Source organism: Rousettus aegyptiacus, unplaced genomic scaffold (genome assembly GCF_014176215.1).
Source record: "Rousettus aegyptiacus isolate mRouAeg1 unplaced genomic scaffold, mRouAeg1.p scaffold_m13_p_15, whole genome shotgun sequence".
Classification (NCBI taxonomy): Eukaryota; Metazoa; Chordata; class Mammalia; order Chiroptera; family Pteropodidae; genus Rousettus; species Rousettus aegyptiacus.
The window spans coordinates 11,061,531-11,078,350 of record NW_023416290.1 but is presented as its reverse complement, the minus strand read 5'-3'; the positions used below and the strand labels follow the sequence as shown (position 1 = coordinate 11,078,350).

Sequence of the window (16,820 nt, the reverse complement as noted above, 5' to 3'; positions counted from 1 at the left end):
GATACAGCTATTTATTTAATGTAAAGTCAGATACAGCTACTTAATTAATGTCAAAAGTGTTTACATTCAGTGTATTCTAATTTGTCCCTCCTTCACTATAAGAGAATTCCATAGGTCTACAAACCCAAGTTAATATATTGTGTTCCATTCTTCTGGCTCCATAAGATCAGGATGAGAACATTTGTATGTATAAAAATAAGATATTTCAATACCACTCATACATTGAGATATATAATCTTTTTGTGACTTTAAGTGTTATCTACTCATAATAAAATGGAAATTATACTTAATTTCACCAATGTACAAAATGAGGTACAAATTGTGAAGTTTGTATGCTAAAACTATAATATGACTTATGTCAAACTATTAAATTAGCAATCCTTTATTATTTCTCCATAGTACAATGGGAATGCAATTTGGCAAACTTTTACTTTTTCTCAAGAAACTTTATCCACAACCATCTTAAATAAGTGCGCATACATGTATATATGTGCTGTGTGTGTGTGTGTGTGTGTGTGTGTATATTCGATATGGTAATTTTTGTTTCTGGTAGTCTGTGTCAATTTGCCATTATGAAACGCACAGCACCCTACCCGTACTTATTTCTCCCTTGAGCAGTCGCCATTGCTGAGCCCACCGTCATTTATTGTCAACTACTGTCTGTCTGCCCTTTCAAAATGTGTGCTCCATCAGAGTAAAGATTTGAGTGTTGGAGGCCTGCTGGAGTCCCAGCACTAGAACAGTGCCCAGCACATAGAAGAGACTATGCAAATGTTTGTTAAAGGAATAAATATAAACCTCTGAAGAAAATCTCTGTGCAATGGCCCCCAAATCACACTTTGGGAAAGACACTGTATGAACAAGATGATAGTCTCACTTTCCTTGAGTATGAAATACCGCAGTCGAGCTCCCAGGGGTTTATGGAGCCCTGGGAATTGGATGGGTTGGTCTTGCCATCTCCCTGTAGCACAGATGGCTCCTGTTACCCTCCTTAATAGACGTGGGGCACTGGGGGTTGGTTTGATTAAGATCTTTTGATGGAGTGATTTGGCATATAATTCAGGGTTTAGTTTGGCTTAATAACAGTCACTCTTAAATATTCACAGATTCTATATTTGTAAATTTGACTACTTACTAAAACTTATTTCATGGTCATTCACAGACATCCACAGAATGTCAAGAAATTTGAGTTTCCCAGGTGAGACTGAACGAGGCAATGTTCTGCCTTCTTGTTTCAGCTCTTTTGTAAAGTGCCACATTTTTTGCATTTTGTATTTTTTGTTGGTGATTTCACCATTTAAAATGTTTAAAAGCATAGTGCTGAAGTGATGTCTAGTGTTCTCAAGTGCAAGAGGTTATAACGTAACTTCCAGAGAAAATATGTATGTTAGATAAGCTTCTTTCACGCATGGATAATAGTACTGTTGGCTGTGAGTTCAATGTTAATGAATCAATTATATATATATATATATATATATATATATATATATATATATATTAAATAAGGTGTCTAAACAGAAACACACATAAAACAAAGTTATGTATTGATGACTTAATGAAAATTTTGCGAACAGAGGCTCAACCCTATGTTTCCCCTAGGAGCAATAGTTCAGTATTCACTAAATCAGTATTTGTGATGACTTTATAGAACCCAACTACTACCAATAACAGGAATCAACAACTGTATCTCCCCTGCAGTTCTCCAGAATGACTTCCTTTCTGATGTTGGAAACATTATCTCCGTAGTTTCTCACAAATAGCCTTCTTGGAGACAGCACATATTTACAGAAAGCCATGAATAAGGAATCAGTAACCCTGAGTTGGGCCCCACTCCCCCAATATGGAGGGTCATTATGAAGAAATTATTTAACCTTTCTTGGTAGAGCTTCTTCAACTGTAGAACGGTCACCTCAAAAGAAAAACTCGGAAGTTCTCTCATGTGCATAAGTGTAAGATATTTTTCAAGTTGAACAATGGCTTTTTTCTTTGGGTCTCAGAGTATCTGGACGTAACTTTTGTGGAGGACCATAACAAATTTAAGGGATTTGATCTTTGGGGTCTAGAGTTAAGAAGAGAGTTCCCTTTAATAAACAGGATACTCTGCTACTCCCAGAATGTCCTGGTTATCATCTGACGTAGCCTGACATCGGAAGCCACCTTTCAACCTCCTTCCTTTCAGGAAGCAGTCAAGAAGTCCAGTCTCTGTGATTCAAGTGTCCAATAGAGGACAGGGAGACTAGTGCCAAGGGGGGAGTCCTGGCTGGTGACTCAGGACATCTAAGATCTCACCTGCCATTGTGCAGCTCTGTTACTGAAGGTAAGTCATCTCACACCTTTGGGTATCAGTTCCTTCATTTTGAATCAATTTTCATTAGATGATACATTAGATGACAATTATGGGACTGTCTGCCTCACACATACAAAATAATTTGTATACAGTTAAAAGCATGAACAATAACAAAGAATGCAGGAAAGAAAGTAAATTTCTCTTTCCTCACCAACCCTGTATTAGTTTGCTAGGGCTGCCATCGCAAAATACCACAGACTGGGTGGCTTAAACAACAGAAATGTATTTTCTCACAGTTGTGAAAGCTAGAAGTTGAAGATCAAGGCGTCAGCAGGTTTGATCTCTTCTGAAGCCTCTCTCCTTGGCTTGCAGGCAGCCACCTTCTTGTGTTCACATGATTGTGTCTCTATGTGTGCATGTGTTTGCTATCTCGCCCTGTCGAAAATGGACATTAGTTGTACTGGATGAGGGCCCACCCTAATGACACCATTTTAATTATCTCTTTATAGGCCCTATCTCCAAATACAATGACATGATGAGTCACCAGGGGTTAGGGCTCCAATATTAGAATTTAAGGGAGGGAGGAGGACACAGGTTAACCCATAATACGTCATCAATTTCTCAAAATTGTGCCAGATTTCAATTTGCTTTATATTTGGACCATGAGTTCTTTATAAAGCTCTTTAGCTTGTTTCTTTGTTTGTAGAAATTCTTAATTATCTTTGGCTTGTTTCTGAGAAAAGTGACATGCCTTTATCATATCTCTTAAGGTCTTCCTGGTCAATAATCACATTACCATTGTAAAAGAATCCACTTTGTTCTTGAAAAATCATCTTCTTAGAGCCTTAAGGGCTCTAAGAGCTCTGGTTTGTTTTTCCTAATTTGTCCTGATTGTTTTCTTGACTTGCTGCATCACTGTCAAGCTGGGATATATTCTAAGTTCCTTGGTTTGTTCCCTTTCTTCTTAAATTTTGTGTACTTTTTTCTTGGATTCTTATTTTGTTTTGAAGTACATCTGTGGCAGCCACAGAGATCTGCTGCTAGGTTGCCTTTCAAGGAAGGACTCACTGCTCAGGTGCAAGGAGGATGGTTAACTGAGGGCTTCACAGTGTTAACTTCTTCACGGTCTGAGGTTATCAGCCTCTAGCCAATGACTGAACAAGGTGCTTAAACGTGGGCTTAGCCACTTCTGCCCAACTCAGGACTCCTTTAAAGGAAAATATTTGCTCTGCAGCTATCAAAGGAACAGGCAGAGGCTGTCAGGTCTGCGTCACTGCCTAACAGCTACCTCTACCAATCATGCGTCCTCCCCTTTTCCATTCACAGATGTTACTCCCCAGTAAAACTTTGTACTCTAGTTGTGTGTCACCTTCTGCTTCCTGGAGAACTCAATCAGTATAACATCTTCAAGTAATGTTTATTTTGTATTGATTTCAGAAAGTAATCATGGGATTTGAACTTTATAAGACTTTGCAAGTATGAATTATCTATTTGTCCTCCTATGGGGTTTCTACTTTTGTTATATAATTCTAGGTTCAAAATTATTTCTGCACAGACTTTGAAGATCTTGTTCTATTGTCTTCTAGTATTCAGTATTGCTGATGAGATGTCTGACCATAATCTGATTCTCCTCCTTTGTTGCTAGCTCATTTTTGTTTTGTTTTGTTTTGTCCCCATCTCTGAAAGCATTTAGAGTTTCATCTTTATCCTCAATGCTTTAAAATGTCACTAGGCTGTGGCCAGGCAGAGTTGTTTTTCATTCATCCTGCTTGGATGGTCCTTTTGATTTAATGACTCGTGTCATTCTTCCATTCCTTTCTCTGCATTGTCTCTTTTTCTGGAACTCTGACTAGACAGTCATTGTGTACTCTGGATCTATCCTTCATGATTTTACTTTTATATTTTCTATTCTCTACATTCTGGTGTCCTGGGAGATATTTTCCATTTTATCTACTGTAAATTTGATCTTTAGCCATGATCAATCTTTTTTCATCTCAGCAATCACACTTTTAATTTTCAAGAACTCACCTATTCTCTTGTTGCTCCTTTTAATAGCACCTTATTCCGGTTTTTATTTCTGTACTATCCTCTTAGATGTCCTTGAGGATATCAGTTAACATTTAAAAAGATAATTCTGTACTATTTCTTACATTATCTTTGCTTCCTCTTGGGTCAGTTATTGTTTGTCCACCTCCACCTTTCTTTTTTAAAGTTGTTATTGTTTCCTCTTCAATGTCTGGTAGACATTTGTTTATATTCATGAATAAAGGACTGCATTGATTTTTATCTGTAAAATGTCTGAGTCTTGGGGAGACAAGCAGACTTTTCTATTGATGGTGCATGAGAAAAAAATAGCCATACTGCCTCAAACTGCCAACTCAAGGAAGGACTCTTGAGAATGGGGTGAGGTGGCCTTTCTTTCTCTACATGTCTAATTATGCTCTACACTGTTTCTCCTCTTAGTCCTATACTCAACCAATGGGCCCTCCCCAGGTAAACTGACTCTGCTGAAGCAGTTCTCCAGGCAGCTCCAGGTGACAAATGCTTCATTCAGAGCTCACAATATTGTGGGCCTCTGACCTTTGTGCTACTGCCTGTGTCTAGCCTCTTAGGAGCTCCATGGGGCAAATGGTTCTTTCTCCACTAGCTTCTACATCATGTATTCTGTGCTGTGATTTTCTCCATTCCAGGCTATGTGTCCATACTCTCATTCGCTTTCCACATCCCAGAAATTAAAATCTCAGGTTTGCTGATTGTACCACCTGTTGTTTTCATGCTGCAATAGACTTTCTTCTTTTGTATTTCTTTATCTTTTCACTAGGATCCTATGAAGGAGGGGATGCAATCATATGTGCCCAACCCTTAGGCTAGGGGTGAGCCAGCCCTGATGACTGCATGTAATCCTGACTCCTGGACACAGGGGTGAGCATCTAAATGAGGTTAAAACAATGAAGAGTTTTGCAGTGAGGACTGAAAAAGAGAAGTGAGTCTATGGTTGATAGATGTCTTAGTCTGTTTGAGTCACTGTAAGAAAATAGATACCACAAACTGAGTAGCTTTAAACAATGTAAATTTATTTCTCATAGTTCTGGAAGCTGAAGTCAATCATCAGAGTGCCAGCATGGTCAGGTCCTGATGAAGATCCTCTTCCCCACTGCAGACTTCTGAACTTCTCACTGTGTCCTCACATAGCGGAAGAGGGGAGGGATCTCTCTGGAGCCTCTTTTATAATGGCACTAACCCTGTTAATAAAGGCTCAAGCCCTCATGACCTAATCACCTCCCACAGACCTCCACCTCCTAATATCATCAATTAGGCATTAGGTTTTTAATGCATGAATTTGAGGGGACACAAACACTCAATCTACAGCAATAAGCTGTGAGGGATAAAGTTCAGGAACTTTTAGGAGGGGCAGGCAGCACCATGTTTTCAACTGTGTGCACTAGAGAAGCATACAGAGATGAGAGCACTGAGAAAAAAACCATAAGAAGGTCCAGTTACATTTCATCTTTGGTTTCCCTGGGACACCTTGTATATTTAGAACAAATGTCTCTCTTGCTTATACTAGCTCTGTGTGAATTTCTATCACAAGTAAGAGCAAGAAATTTTGCATCATCTTGGCCCTCTTGGAATGTGTTACTCTGATCTGGCTGGCTGTCAGGGAGGAGGGTACATCAAGAAGGGGTTACACCAAGGGGCCAGAGTTTCTGCCCACAGCGCAATGATGGCCAATGACAGTGACCTCTGCAGATAATAAACACCTTACTTGCCGCTCTTGTAAAACGAGGAAAAGGTACGGATAATATAATATCGAGGCTCTTTCCTCTTATCCTAATTTTACAAGGTTCTGCTCATAACCTTGACAGGAGGGGTACCACATATCTCCCTAACTTCCCGTGGAGGTAATATTTTTTCAATGCTCAGAAATACTGTATAACTTTAAAGATATATCGGCTTGTTACACGGGAAAAATGGCAAAATATTCATTAGGAAACAGAAATTAGACCCACCATCACTTTGTTCAAATGGTCTGTGCTTGTCTGTCTCTCCACCCCCTAAATTTTTACCTTCCTTTAACCATATTTGCATAGCCTTCAGGAAGCCGCTTTTCCACATAAAAATCAGTTCTTTACCCTAACTTCACATTTTCTTAATTCTTCCCAAACTTCACAATTTATTAAAGCTTTTACTTCTAGGAACTGTTACCTTACTTAGAAGGGGGCGGGGGAGGGAGAGGAGAGGGAAGGTTAAGAAATAATTCTAAACTCTCTCCAAAAAGTAAGATTAATATACTTTCAAAATAAAGGCTCCGTTTGCCCAAACCCTCTTGGTTAAAAGACCTCTGACGGCAGAACCCGTGTCATTAGACAGTTTTCATGCTGTGCTTACGACCGAGGAGCTCAATACCTTTTAAGTGAAATAAAACAGGACTCGGATCAAAAAGTCCATGAAAGTAACCGTAACGCAATGGCCCCTGCACTGTCGAGGACAGCTGGGGGCGGTTTCTCTGGTGACCGTAAGGCCTTCAAATACCCTGCAGGACCCGGGGGCCCGGGCTGTGGAGGGAGCCCTGGCATTTGCATCAGCTTTGCGACTGGAACTACGACCCTCGCTTTGCGGCTCCAGCCCCGGCTTCCTACCTGGAGCCTAGAGAAGCGCCCCTCAGTCTTCCTTCCGCTTTTCCGCGGCGCCGGCCTCCACCCAGCGCGCCTGGGTGTCCCGTGAGTGCTCGTGAGCCTCTCAACATCTCGAAAGTTCGACGGCGAGCCATGGGAAAGAACGCGCGACGGCTCTCCGAGCTCAAAGTGCCGTAAATTACTCTTGGCTTGGGTGGTTCGGAGAAGTCAGGGTAAGTAATCTCCGGTTTTGGACACCTCCGGTCACAAAAAGTCGAGCCAGGCAGGAGTCGAACCTACAATCTTCTGATCCGTAGTCAGACGCGTTATCCATTGCGCCACTGGCCCCTCTGACGACAGTCGCCTGAGGGGTGCACAGACGACAAGGTAGTGTGGCCACACCAGTCACCCCAACACTCGGTAGTAAAGGAAAAGTGACACCGGCACGCGGGGGTGGCGTCGGAGCCCCAGCCATGGCTCGACAGGTCTCAGACCCACGAGTTGGGGGCCCTTTCGCCCGGTCGGTCGCTGCCACGCGTCGGAGCCCGGCCGTCTTTCTGCGCACGCGTGAAGCCACGCAGCACGTCGGCCCCGCCCCCGGCTGCCGCGCTTCGGCGCGTCTCTAGCTGGGAGTCGGGCGCCCTGAATGTCTAAGGGCTTACGTCGCACTTTCGTCCCTTCGATAGCTCAGCTGGTAGAGCGGAGGACTGTAGCTAATATTCCTAGCAAGACATCCTTAGGTCGCTGGTTCGATTCCGGCTCGAAGGAGACTAGCGTTTTTTTTTTCCCCTGGTGTTCTATGATTTAGGTCCTTTCCTCTGATTCACTTGTCTAAAACACTATTACACGCCAGGAACAGTTGGAAATCCTCGCACTTTCGCTCCAGTGCCTATGGCACCGTCCCTGTTTGAAGTCTCTCGCAAATCCTCGAAGCCGGCGCTGCCGTCCAGGTTCTAGCCGCGGCAGGGAGTCTGCGGTCGGCGAGCAGGCTCTGGGTCTCGGCTTTCTGCTCGCTTCTAGATCGCCTTGGGCGTTTCCCCAGTCCTGGAGTCGGGCAGAGGAAGCCGACGCGGCCAGGCCGCCTCTGGGGCCAGCCAGCTTCCCGGGTCCCGGCCTTTTTTCTCAGAGCCCCGGCAACGTCAGCGACCAGAGTGCTCACTCCGGCTGCCGCGAAGAGCTGGGAGGTCCGGGAGGAATATTCTGTGTTCAAGTGACCTGAGAATCTGGAATAAATGTAGTTGAAAGCACACGAAGCCAAGAAATGACTAAAACTTATTGAGAGCTGAGAGTACAACTTTACTCCCTTCGATAGCTCAGCTGGTAGAGCGGAGGACTGTAGGGTCAATTTCGGTGTTATCCTTAGGTCGCTGGTTCGATTCCGGCTCGAAGGAGAGGTTCTTTTTGCCACCTCAGTATTAGGTATGCGGAAGGTCAGGAATGTGATCAGGAATATTTTTAGTTGCATCTAAGTACCCTGACCTCTCTCTAGGGGAAGCCATAATCAGCGAAAGTCAGGAGTGGGGGATTAGCTCAAATGGTAGAGCGCTCGCTTAGCATGCGAGAGGTAGCGGGATCGATGCCCGCATCCTCCAGCTTTTTCTCTCTAAGTCCCATCGGGTTTTTTTTCCATTCTCACCAAACTGTGAGTGGAGCTAAAGGTCAGCCTTCTCATAAGTGAGGGGTATGGCGATTTCAAGTTACAGCTCTGTAAAACTTCCAGAGAAGGGATAAGTGGCGCTAGCAATTTATCTTTTAAAAATTTAGACACACTTTGCAAAGTTCACGAGATGGAGTCTTTTTTCTCTCCAAAAATGGCGACAGATTGCAGCCACATCTTGACATTTTGACTTCTTTGTGATTTCTGATTGGTAGCTGCATTTCCAGGGATCCATCCAAGACAGAGCTGCCCACAGAGTAGCTGACAGATGGGAAAACAAAACTAAAGTAAAAACAAAGAACTTGGAAAAGTACGTTGACTATTTTACAACTGAGCCTAGAAAACGAGGACAGTGCTCCTTCTCAGCCGCGTACAGTGTGGGGCCCGGCTCTGGGTAAATCGGAGGTGGACAGGATAAGAGAAACTCAGGGCTTGCTGATGGAGGAGGGGTCTAATGCCATTTTCTCCTGGGAAATAACTGTGGAGAGTTAACAAGAGGCCAGAACTAAGGCAATTAATCGGAAGAAAGTTCTTTCTAGAGCTGTCCTTGAGTGTAGTCAGTCTATTTTGTTAAACAAAGATAAGACAAAAACAAACAAACAAACACACCGAAAGATTCCGAAATTGAGCAGAACACATACAAAGGCTTTTCTGGCAATAAGTTCTTCTGATACTAATTTTCTAGAATACAGCCACAAAAAAACGCTGTTGAAACCATACTGCTTTCTAAACAAAAAATATAAAACTTCTAGACAAAAGCAGAGATATTATCATATTTGAAGATTACAATTAATAAATAATCGATCGTTCTTTAATCCCATGTCCATATCAGGGTTCTAGGGAACCTGTACATTTTGTTACCAATGTGTACAACCCATTATGTTTTATTGGTATATCATTTTGGGGGCAGTATCATTTTTATCTCATTTTATTCTTTCAATAAAGTCTTTTAATTGAATGTATAGGGAGTCACTTAAAAATATAGCCTTATCATTTTTTGTGAAAGCAAATTTAAAAGTAGGAAAAAATCCTTTTATCAGATGATATGTCCCAATTTCCAGTTGGGATTATGGGTGTTCTAGCCGGTTGACAGCAGGAACTGGCAGTCAAACTATAAATGGCTTAAAAGAGCAAGAAATGAGTAGTCAGTTTAAAAAAAAAAAAAAAAAAAAAGGAAAGAATAGGAAGGAATGCACCCAAAATGCAGCTGGAGAACACATTTGGGGCAGGTAAGTTGGGCAAGAACTCAAACAAAATCTCAGGATCAGCAACTCAGGTGTGGAATGGAATTCATATGAAAAGTCTAAAGGTATAAACCCTGAGACACTTTTGCATAGTGGTTAATCAAGGGGTCTGTGAAACCTGATGGCCTTTCTTGGTTTTGCCATTCCTTAGCTGGGTGATCTCCAGAAAGTTGCTTGACATTTTGGTGTTTTCATTTCCTCATTTGTAAAATAGGGATTATAATAATGATATCTACTTTTAATTAAGATATCGCATGTAATTACAGTGCCTGGCACACAATAAACACACAATAAACATTAGGTATTATCAGTGTATGTTACCAGCACACCATAGCTGGAAGGCCTGGAGGGAATATTCTGAGGGTTTGTATGTGTGTTTATATAAATATATATGGAAGTACAAAAATGAGGTGCTTGGGTCTACTGTGCTGGGAAAGCAGAGCAATTCTAAAAATACAAAGTGATGGTTAAGTAAATTATGGTGTGACCATATAATGGAATACATATAAGCCATTGAAATTATTTTTATAAAAAACTATTGACATGGGGAATGTTAATAATCAAATGCTAATTATATAAAGTAGGTACACAGAGCTGTATGAACAATAACAACATAAACTACCATAAATTACCTATAGAAAAAAACTGGAGAAATTTAATAATGTTAATAGTAGTGATCTTTGGGTAGTAGGATTACTGCGCTTTATTCTTAAGATATTAAAATATTTTCTGAGTTTTCTGCAATAAACATTTTTAATTGAAAATATCGGTGAATTTTAAAAATTATCAGCTAACATTTATTCAGCCCTTCCTATAAGCCAAGCATAGTCTTAGTTATTTTATACATATTAAAATTTATTGCTCTCATAAAGAAAACACCAGGCCTAGTTGGCTTCAGAGACGAATTCTACCAAAGATTTAAATAAGAAATAATATCAATTATAAATTAATCTCCAGAAAATTGAAGAAGAGGGAGTGCTGTCCAGCCTACTCTGTGAGGCCAACACTACCCTGATCCCAAAACCAGGGAAAGACATTACAAGAAAACTGCAGACTGATAACCTTCATGAACATAGATGCAAAAATTTTAAGCAAAATTTTAGCCAATTAAATCCAACAATACATAAAAAGGAAAATACATCATGACCAAGTAGGATTTATTCCAAGAATATAAAATTGGTTCAACATTCAAAAGCCAATGTTAATTTATCATAATAAACAGACTGAAGAAGAAAAATCACACGATCATTTCAATAGAGGCAGAAAAGTATTCGACGAAATTCAGCATCCATTCCTGATTTTTAAAACTGTCAACAAACTTGGAAAGGAAGGGAACTTCTTCAAACTGATAAAGGGCATCAATGAAAAACACACAGCTAACATTATATGTAATAGTATGAACACTTTCCTCTTAAGATCAGGAACAAGGCAAGGATGCCCAGGGGTTTCTAGCCAGTAGGGCAAGGAAGACAAAGTAGAAGACCTCCAGACTGCAAAAGAAGTAGTCAGACTATTTCTATTTACAGATATCTCATTTTTAAAAATATTTGATTACATGTCAAAATGATAATCGTTTATATGTTTGGAGGCTAAATAAAGTATATTAATGAAATTAATTCTATTTGATTTTGATTTTCACTGTGGCTACTAGAAATTTAAAATCATATGTATGGCTCATATATGTCACTCACATCTTATTTCTATTGTATAATTAGGTCAGAGATAGGTAGGGGTCAGATCATGTCAGGCCTGAGGGATTACACTGAGAAAGTCTATCTTAGGGGTCATATGACAATTAATGGGATTTAAATAAGGAGTGACACATGAGAAATAGATTGCAGAAGGCAAAAGTGAATTTAGAGAAATCAATTAGGAGGCTTGGGTGGAGGGGAGGTAGAGGGAATTGTGTGTGAGGGTGGAGACAAGGTAAGGAGTTCAGACATGGCCATCAGAAGGCCTTAGCTAAAGTATTTGCTACTTTTCGGGACTCACTGTTTATTTCTGGCACATGAATTATGCCAAGGAGTGTTAGGGGAAAGTACGATATATTAGTTTTCTAACATTTTCTTAGAGTTATTTATGATAAAGTAAAATTTACAAATTACATATTTGGAAAAGAAGTAATTATCAAGGTAAAAAAAAAAGCTTTCAGCCAGAAGTTTGCTGTCTAATGAAAGAAATGCCATGGTGTTGGCTTCTGTTATGTACTTTTCAAGTAGTCCATTTCTCTTTGATTTTAGATTTTATAAATTTTTTTTCATTAAAAATTTAAAAATCACATATCCAAACTGCTTATTGACAAATAGAGAGCTAAACTGAAAAGTTTTATAGTGTAGACAGAAGGAAAATGTCGAGTATTTTGGAGATGTCATGAGCCCTTGTTGTAAGGAGATTCTTGTTTCCTTGTACACCAGGGCTGCACTCTATCTGCTGCTCTGCTTTGCTTCAGACTGTATCTATTTTTTATTTCCCTTTAGATCTACCCTCCATTTGACCATAAATCCTGTTTTGTTTGACGAGTGACTAGCTCTTTAAGCTAAGCCTGGATAATTTTCAGGTACCTGGACTTGTAACTATCCATGTTAAAGAACAAAGAGTACATGGTTAATGGAAATTGGAGGACATTCTCCAAACCTCAGGAAGGGTAGCATTCCTGACACCGATTCCCTGGGACTTTTCCAATGCCTCCTGTTCCCAGAATGCTCGTTTTGGAAGTTGGGGTGAAGAGTCAATGTTGCTCATAACTACACTGGGGTTAGAGGAGTTTCACATCACCTTAACCAGGAAGTACAAAATCCACCAAAAGAGGGGACCCAGTTCCTGCTAGAGAATCCTTTATATGCATTCCAATTTTCCCCCAAGATTTTTTTTATATCTCATGTTCTAAGGTTGATTGTCCAATATGGTACCACTAGCCACATATGGTTATTTAAACATAAGTTTAAAATAAATAAAAATAAAAATTCAGATCCTGAGTTGCATCGTACATAATTGAAGTACTCAGTAACTACTTGTGGCTCAAGGCTAGACAGCACCAATGCAAAACATTTACATCACTGCAGAAATTCTAATGGGCAGTGTGCCGTAGAGGATATATGTGGTATAGTTTAGTGGATGAGGTCATGCTCTCTGTAGTCAAAAGATGTGTCTCTTGATCTGCCTCACAACTAGCAGCCATATGTCTGGGCAACTGCTTACCTTCGCTTGAGCCACAGTTAGCTCGAGGGAGATATTAATGCCTATTATAGACAGCAATTCTAAGAAGCAATCTATACTCCGTATGTACTTATTATGTTTTGGTAGCATAGCACTTAAAAGTACATATTCTAGAACCCTCTTTTTCCCTTCCTGAAATGAAGAACACACTGATATCTACATTTCACCCCTATGTCCCGGCCCCTGATATCTAGGTACGTTTTGCCTGGTAGCTAGAGGTTGAAAGAGGTCGAATGTCTTTTCTTTCTGTTGTCATCTCTTAGTGCCAAGTCCACCGTTGGGCAATACTCAGGTTCCTAGGGACTCATCTTTCTTCCTCTGACTTGTCTTGGGGGTTGGGAAACTGCTGGAGGAGATGAGAGCCGTGGTGGTTTTACGTCAGTTTCTCAATGTGTCCAAACGTACTCCTGCCTCAGTCAGGCGGGACTCAGAAATGAGGCGTAATCAGAGCTTCCAGTTAAGGCAGCTCCCTGTGTAACTGCCCCTGACTGGTTTCAAGCCCCAGTCCTAGTGTAAGGTGGGGTTGGGGTAGGAGAAGGGGAGAAAGTCCTCTACCACTCCTGTACAGTCCACGATACCCTTAGGAGACTACGCTGGTTTTCATGTCTCTGTGGAGGCCCAGGTCCACTCCAAAGCACAGCACCTTGAAGCTGACTTCTATTCTGATGCAGCTCCAGAATTCTCCCTATCTCTCACACCCTGTGAATGATTTGGGAGCAGACTAGAATTTTCTGGTTCTTCCCTCGAGTAGTGTGCTACTCCCACTCCCACTCACGTACCGCCCCATAGATTGCTGGTCTCTGAGAGTGAGGAGAGGCAAGGGATGGAGAAAAGAGGATGAGGAAGGGAAGGTGATCATTACTCATCGGCTTGGCTCTTATTCCTCTGGGATTCTTGTTAGTTTCCTGTGTAGCCTCCAGAGGCAATTCTAAGAAAGGCAGAGAGCAAGAAGGAGCAGAAGGAAAAAGAAAGGAGAGGATAGGTTAACTCTGTGGAATGACCAAATTGGAGAATCTCAACGTCAAAATTAATACTGTTTCAGAGGGTTTTTTCCTCTACAAATTCTGCTAAGTTAGGTTATGAACTCCACTTACTTATAGATAAAAGAACTGAAAACCAGTTAGGTGAGGTCACTTTCCCAAGATCACAAAGCGAGGTGGACATAAAGCTGAACTGGCCTGTCTCCTGACTCACGGTGCAGCCTCTCACCCCATCGTCGCTGGTTGCTCAGACTCAGGGCATCTGAGTCACCTCTGTGGATTCTGCTTCCATAGCTGCCCCAGAGTCCATTTCTTCATTTCCTTCCCCACCACCACCCCTCAGTACCAAGTCACCGTGACCTCTCACCTAGGCTACGGGCAACAACCTCCTCCTATCTGGTCTTAGGCAGATCACTGTCACTCTAATCTGTCCCGACCATCATTGAGAGATTAATTTAACCAATGTAAAACTCTCATAAAAACTTCCCTGTGAGTAACTTTTAACGACTTCCTGTTGCCTGATTTATTGACTGTTAGAAACTCTTTAGCCCAGTATGCATAGCTCGCCTGCCCTTGAGGCGGCAGTATGCTCTGCGCTCCAGCCCTAAGCTCTGAGCATGTCCAGCACTCCCGTGCTCACTACTGCTTTTCCTGGGAAGCCCCATCTACGTCTCACCTAACTATACATGCATCCGTTTCAATTCCTCAGTAGAGCAATTCAAATGCTACCCCACCCATGAAGCACTCCTAACCCCTCCAGCTTTAAAATTCTGTAGCTCTTTATCACATGTTGCTTTGTACTGTGGTTCTATATATGCATGTCTCATCTTCACTGTTAGACTGAGATCCTTGAGGACAATGACCTGTGTCTAGTTTGTCTTTCCATCCCTAGAGCCGAGCACAATGGAAACACAGGACAAACATTCAATGAATGTTTTTTGAAAGAATGAATCCCTATTATAAAGACAGGCTCTGCTACAATGTGTATTATTAGTTTAACTACTTTTCTTTTGGTTGTAAGGTCCTTTACAGTAGAAACTTTATAATTATAAATATTGTGCTCAGATCTCCATGGCCCATGAAATAATAAACACAATTAACTGCCCAGGCTGGCTGAACTGAATTAACACAGTTAAAGGATTTTATCAATTCCCTTCTTCACTGTAGTTGTTAAATAGATATTGAAGGGCATATCAAAATTCTCCAAAGATCCCTGAGATGTTTATGAATATATATAACTTATTATTAGTTAATGGAGCTTTTTAGATTCTCAATAAGCTCTCAGTGCACACAGCACTAAGACCACACATAGCCAGTCGCACCGCCCTACTCTTTACCGGTAATTAAGAGCACACCCGGGATATGTTAACAAAATGTGTTCATTGTTTTGAGGTTTTTAAAATCGAGGAGAAATGCAGCTGCAAATTCATAACATAAAAACCAGACATGTATTTCTTTTTCGTTTTTAATCTGATTTTAAGTTTTTAAATAAAATACATATTGATGAAACAGTTGTTTTACAAAATCCTGGTAAATACTAGAATTGATCTTTATGACTCAAGAGCAGATCATGACAGAAATGACCAGGGAAATGATCCTTTGGAAAATTAGCTTGGAGGGCGAAGCAAATGCAAAGTGTGTAGGCATTTCAGACCAGATGAAAAACGGGTTATGGAAGCAGGACTCCACTTCAGTCGGCAATGGCACCGACACCTGCCACCCGGTATATGTCAAAACGAAAGAATGGGCCAGCTACCCCACGTGCCAGTTACCATCTCATTACCGATAGTTGTTGCAAACTACTAAATTTAACCTTTTTTTAAAAGAGAAAGAGCACACTAGAGTTTTATTATTGAATCATTAACTGGTGTTTGGATTTTTTTTATTTTGTGGACATTTTAATGGTGAAAATATTTGAAGTCTGTTTTTAAGTTGAAATTTTTCCCATATCACAACCTTCGCCAAGGTAAATATTTAACATTAAGCAAGTCTTTTTTAGATAATTGCCCTTGCGAAGCCAGGATAATGATTTCCCAGACATGTTTTTGTTTGTTTTCACCTAAGATGAAGTGACTGTGCTACTTGAGGTGACTCACCTCCTAAACTCTCGGGACAGAAACTGCACGCACTATACAGTCAGGCTGTTGGGCCGTGTTCTCCCGTCCTGGGGAAACCCGGCACCACGTTTTTACTGAGCGCTGCAGAGGGCGGGGCTCGGTGACTCGGTGACTTGGTGACTTGGTGGCTTGGTGGCTTGCACATTCGCATTTGTTGTTGACAACTGTCAGCTTCCACCTCCTTCTCCTCACAACCCTTTCTAAATGGGGTTTGTAATCCTCCTTCCCACCTACTCTCTTCACTGCCTGGGGCAAGAATGTTGGCTCCTGCTCTCTGTCACCTGTCAGAATCCATCTTCCTGTCACTGGCTTATATGGACAAGAAAGCCCACTGTCACGTGACCCCCAGGCTGCTAAAAACAGCTGCGGCTCCCACTCCGAACCTGGGCCTGAAACAATGTCCTCCGCTGAAAGAAACGTGAAGGGCACTCGATCACACAGTCCTCGGGATCGTTTCTAGGAAGCACCTGCAGAAGCCCCTTTCCCTGGCAGTGCTCGCCAGGACGGCCAGGAGATGAGCGCATCTTTGAATTACAAGTCTTTTTCTAAAGAGCAGCAGACCATGGATAACCTGGAGAAACAACTCATCTGTCCCATCTGCTTAGAGATGTTCACGAAGCCCGTGGTCATTCTCCCGTGTCAGCACAACCTGTGTAGGAAATGTGCCAGTGACATTTTCCAGGTAGGTTTGTTTGGGATGTAA

General features: G+C 41.4%; 1 protein-coding gene and 4 non-coding genes across 10 annotated transcripts in view; 4 read left to right on the top strand and 1 right to left on the bottom strand.

Moving 5' to 3' along the window:
• The first annotated feature begins 6,647 nt into the window (after positions 1 to 6,647).
• Positions 6,648 to 16,820, top strand: part of TRIM55 (tripartite motif containing 55) — a 49,617-nt gene continuing 39,444 nt past the window's right edge. For 3 of the 6 annotated variants that reach the window (XM_016152896.2, XM_016152892.2, XM_016152893.2), the window contains exon 1: positions 8,397 to 16,799. In XM_016152896.2, coding sequence (XP_016008382.1) covers positions 16,632 to 16,799 — 168 coding nt within the window. In that variant the 5' untranslated portion in view covers positions 8,397 to 16,631. Of the gene's footprint in view, positions 7,137 to 7,711; positions 16,800 to 16,820 lie in introns of those variants that run through there. The other 3 variants (XM_036232815.1, XM_016152890.2, XM_016152888.2) reach the window with 3 other exon arrangements.
• TRNAR-ACG lies at positions 7,179 to 7,251 on the bottom strand. Its single transcript has one exon. It is a non-coding gene; the product is annotated as a tRNA-Arg (tRNA).
• Positions 7,580 to 7,671, top strand: TRNAY-GUA. The gene is given in 2 exon segments: positions 7,580 to 7,616; positions 7,636 to 7,671. It is a non-coding gene; the product is annotated as a tRNA-Tyr (tRNA).
• Positions 8,206 to 8,294, top strand: TRNAY-GUA. The gene is given in 2 exon segments: positions 8,206 to 8,242; positions 8,259 to 8,294. It is a non-coding gene; the product is annotated as a tRNA-Tyr (tRNA).
• TRNAA-AGC lies at positions 8,423 to 8,495 on the top strand. Its single transcript has one exon. It is a non-coding gene; the product is annotated as a tRNA-Ala (tRNA).